The 5,238-nt window shown below is 40.6% G+C and overlaps 1 protein-coding gene across 1 annotated transcript; it reads left to right on the top strand.

Moving 5' to 3' along the window:
* Positions 1 to 1,663: 1,663 nt before the first annotated feature.
* Positions 1,664 to 3,091, top strand: LOC310990728 (nuclear factor 7, brain-like; the record flags this gene model as incomplete). Its single annotated transcript, XM_083978215.1, has 1 exon — positions 1,664 to 3,091. One exon carries the CDS (start codon positions 1,664 to 1,666, stop codon positions 3,089 to 3,091), a length of 1,428 nt encoding a protein of 475 aa, XP_083834341.1.
* Positions 3,092 to 5,238: the final 2,147 nt, after the last annotated feature.

Raw genomic sequence — 5,238 nt, 5'->3', positions numbered from 1 at the left:
GATTAGGATGTGTTGCTAATACTCGTGTGAGATGTAACGCTGAACGTTGCAGTGCGACCAATGTTTTGCGGTGACTTCTCTCAGTGAAAATTCAGTGCTTTTATGTGTTACTGGAATTAGTGAAACTTTTTTTTTTTTCAAGAAAATGTATTTGTTCTTGAGAGTTACCAACATTAATTTTTTTTCTGATCAAGAAGGTTTGATCTTCATTTGTTGTTGTCTTGGTAACACATTTATACATTACACCCCAAACTGTTATTTCTACATGAAGACAGAGTTATAATTCATTTTTCATAATGTCAGACTTGACAGTAACTCCTGTTGTTGTTGTTGTTGTTTTTACAGCTTTCAGAAAACAGATCGAGTTTGTAGGTTGTGTCAATTCTGAAAATAAATAAATAATATGTGAGATAATGTGAAAACAAACTAAACAAATCAAAGGTGTTCATTATCCTGGTGATTTTCATCTTTTCTTCTATGTCAAACAACTTTGTATAATAGTCTATATCCACTGTACTGATGTTTTGATTGTTTCAGTTTTGTTCATCAATTGTAGTTGTTAATATTCTGATAAATATTTTGATTATTTCATGAGCTTGATCCGTTTTGGCTCTGTTGGAAGCAAGTGTTTTCATTTCATTTTATTTTAATCAAAAATGTAACTATTGTGTCTTCATTTTGATGCTCGGTGTAACATGTAAAAATGGTCTATATGAATGATAAACTACAATGTCCAGTAAATGATGATGAGCCGTAGCTACACATTACAAAACGTATTAAACGTCAACATTTTAAAATCAGTGTTTTCTCCATCTTCACTTATTAATGATTCATACTTACTTTTTGTTTTCAAAACAGCAAATGTCTTGATGAAACTCTTCCACTCAGTTTTCAGGACACACTATTTAAATGACAAAATCATCTCTTCAACATTTATTTACAAAAGAAAGTAAATTATCTAAAACTATGTGAAGATTAAATCACTGCGTGTTGGACGAGAAGAGTTGTATTAACAATTGTAGTTGATATTCCTGATGCTTGATGATCCTCAAAGAAATATTTATTCAGAATTTTTACACACAATAAATTAGCTTAACTGAGTTCTACTTTCTACACATTGTACAGTGATTCATGTTGTGTGTTTGAAAGGTTTTGTTGCACATTGTAGACGAACTATGTGTGCAGCTGTTGGTTCGGAGTTCAGAGTTGAAAACTGGAACCACAATTTATGATGATGACAAATTATAATTTCCTGTAGTTTGAATATGAATGTGCTCAACATTATTTTTATTTTTTTTTTTAAATCTTGATCTCTTCATAACACTGTCTTGGTCAAACTACTATTTTCATCACATTTAAGTATTAAAATATGTTTGACAGATCATGTAATTGGTTATCAAGAGGAAAACATCTGGTTGACTTGGTGACAGCTCCATCTGCTGGAGACTCAACAACATGGTTATATTTCCTGCCTGTGATAATTTAATCATTGACAAGAGGTAGAAGAAAACGAAAGTACATTTGTCATTCATTGTCGATCAGCGCTGAGACGCCATTACAGTGTGAGATCTCTACTGGAAAACACACGTTTGGATTATTTTCAAGAGCAGAGTCAATGACTTGGTGAGTCTCCCTGTTGAAATATAATCAAGATAATAAGGAAATGGCTGAGAGAGCTCTCTTTGAAAGTTTCCTGAGTTGCCACGTGTGTTCAGAGACTTTCAGAGATCCTGTGTCTCTGAGCTGCAACCACAACTTATGTTCAAGCTGCCTGCAACAGTTCTGGGAACAAGCTGAAAACAAAAACTGTCCCATTTGTAAAAGGAAATCTTCAAAGGATTTTCCACGAGTGAATTTTACTCTGAAGGATCTGGCTGATTCCTTTGCTGGGAGACAGAAAACTGGTTCATCAGAGACTGAAAAGCAACATGAGAAACAAATGGTGGTTTGTAGTAAACATCAAGAAGAACCTAAATTGTTCTGTAAGGATGAAGAAAGAGCTGTGTGTCCTGTCTGTGAGTTTTCAGTCCACCAGAGCCACAAGGTGGTTCCTGTAGAAGAAGCAGTCAGTGACCTGAAGGAGCAGCTGAAATCTGACTTAAAGTCTCTGCGGGACAAGAAGAAAAAATATAAACAAGTGGAGAAAACATACAATGAAATGGTTCAACACTCAACGAAGCAGCTGTCGTCCACAGAGAGGCAGATCAGAGCAGAGTTCAACAAGCTCCACCAGCTCCTGAAAGAGGAAGAGGAGTCCAGACTGGCAGCTCTGAGGGAGGAAGAGGAGCAGAAGGGGAAGACTATGAGCAGAGAGATGAGGATGATTGAGGAGCAGATCTCCTCTCTGTCAGACAGTATCTGTGCTGTTGAAGAAGAGCTGCAGAAACACAAGGTGGCGTTCCTCAGCAGTTATAAAGCCACTCAGACCAGAGCCAGAGCCCAGTGCTCACTGTCAGATCCACAGCTGCTCTCAGGAGCTCTGATAGATGAGGCCAAACACCTGGGCAACCTGTCCTTCAGAGTCTGGGAGAAGATCAAGGAGAAGGTCCACTTCACTCCTGTCATCCTGGACCCAAACACTGCAAGTCCCTGGCTCCATCTGTCTGATGGCCTGACCAGTGTGAGACAAGGAGACAAAGAGCAGCAGCTTCCTGACAATCCAGAGAGAAACACTAATCATGCCCACATACTGGGCTCTGAGGGCTTCAGCTCAGGGAAACACAGCTGGGAGGTGGAGGTGGGAGATCATCCTCGCTGGACTGTGGGTTTGGCTGAAGAGTCAGTGAACAGGAAGGGAGAGTTATTTGTTTCACCAGAATATGGAATCTGGTGTTTATGGCATGGTGATGGAAAATACACCAGTGGTGATGATGGTGAGACTTTGACAGTGAAGAAGAGTCTCCAGAGGATCAGAGTCCAGCTGGACTATGACAGGGGGGAGGTGTCCTTCTACGACCCTGAAGACATGACTCACATCTACACTCACAGAGACACTTTCACTGAGAAACTCTTCCCATTTTTTTATGTTGGACCGTCTGGTGATGCTGAAACCTCTGATATCAAAATGTGTCCCACTGAGATCAGTCTGTGACTGTGAAGGTGTTGTTTTTCCTCAGTGGAGAGCCCTGAAAGCAGAAATCACACTGAGGGCTGAGAGTATAGCCGTGTTTCCATTGCAGGATCTTCGGGGTAATTTTACGGGGCCAGCCCCGTTGGTGCGTGTTTCCACTGCACTCCCCCAAAAGGGCCATATACAGGAACTTTTACGGGGGCCAACGGAGTACCTACTCCAGGGTAGGTACTCCATTCGGCCCTGAAAGGCTCCTGGGTGGGGCTCGAGGTTAACCCGGCACTGATTGGCTAAAGCTAGAGCAGGCTCTGACGCTACCAGAAAGCACCAAAACAACCGGCATTTTTAAAAGGGGGAGCAGAAGGGGAGCATTAGCCTAGCAGACACCGCTGTAAACAACAAGAAAACAGCAGGAAGATGTACACAAATGGACCGACGGTGAGGTGCAGACATTGATTGCAGTCTATACCGAGGAGATTCAGAGGGGGTTTGAGTCATCGCGGCGAAATGAAAATATCAGTGCACCTCGACACACTGGGGATCCATCACGCCGCAAAACAATGCCGTGAAAAGTAAAAAAATAAATAAGTAATAAAAAAAAAAAAACTCAAGCAGGATGTAGCATCCCCGGCTAAATGATGGTCGGACTCTCAAACTGATGGTTCACAATGTTTTATTCCTTGGACCGTATTCAATGTAAACACACCGTAAGAGCTATGAAAAGAAGAAAACAAAATACAGTTACCTTTACTCTTACTTGAAATTACCTTTAACTGCCTTTATCACAAACAATCATGTAAGTTGACTCTCTTTTTATCTAATAAACTTATTGTAGACTCACAGGTTTTACTCCATGAATTTAAATATATGTTTTAACTGCTACGATTGATGTTACAGTCATGAGGGAAAATTCACATTTTAACTGAAAGACAACCTCACATATAAAACAATATTTGACATGAAATTAGCATTTTTAACCGTTCGTTTTTAACCCAATAAACAGTTTTTAACCTTAGCAGACCTTATATAAAACAGACAAAATACGTTCTGTTGCATTAATAAAACAACCTACGAGTTAGCTTATAGCTTCATCTCACTTCAATACAGACCGACACGGCAGCTCGCCGATGCTAATAGTAGCTACCGCTAACCACAATACGTTTTATGCATGAAAATATCCACGGCAACCAAACTCGAGCCGGACATAAATATAGCATGAAATGGTAACAAAACAAACCTTGTGCCCCTTATTAGCCAAGTGCTAGGGCGTTTCATGTGGGTTAGACACATTTTGCTTGCCTTTAGCATTGAAGACACTCTTTTAGCCTTGCAGACAGACTTTTCCTTCTGCCGGTAAACTCCGAAGCACCGGATGTGTACGAGGTCTCAGCGAGACGCTTTCAAAATAAAAGCACTAAATATCCGTCTGCTTAATATATAAAAAATAAAAGCCTGGCTTTAAAGAATGTTACTAAGTAAACATAAAAACACATTTATAAAAATACTATGCTCATATTAAAGGTCATTTACACTCCCACCAAATCATTACTGGTTTTTCATCCCCTTATTAGATGTAAAGCATGAATGATTTCTAAACCATGTGACCTTTAACCTTTAGTGCTTGAGTCAAAAATGTCCATAAACTCTTCATACTGTAAAGGATAGGTTGTGGAGTGAAGGGGGTGATTAAACAGTCTCTAGGAGCAGGATCAGCTTCTGCACTGGACGTTCAACGATGGATGGCTTGCCAGAACGCTGTCCCTCCTTTCCCATCTTCTGATCTCCAACACGAATCTTCACTCTCCTCACTAGTCCATCTTTATCAGTTACTGTCTCTACAACTTTAGCCAATTTCCACTCGTTGCGAGGTTGATCTTCTGTCTTTTCCATCACAATGTCACCGACTTTGAGGTTTCTCCTTGGAGTATGCCAGCGTTGTCTGGTGGCGATGTTGTACACATACTCTCTTCTCCACCGGCCCCAGAACTGCTTTGCCAGGTACTGAACACGGCGCCACCTCTTACGAGCATACATATCCTCTCTGATGAATCTGCCAGGAGGTGGTAAGGCTGCAGTGGGTTTCATGGTGAGTAGGTGATTGGGCGTTAGTGGCTCTGGACTATCTGGATCATTTAAGTTGTCAACAGTGAGTGGACGACTGTTCACAA

This window comes from Trachurus trachurus, assembly GCF_905171665.1.
Source record: "Trachurus trachurus genome assembly, chromosome: 9".
NCBI lineage: Eukaryota > Metazoa > Chordata > Actinopteri > Carangiformes > Carangidae > Trachurus > Trachurus trachurus.
This window is presented reverse-complemented; position numbering and strand designations above follow the sequence as displayed.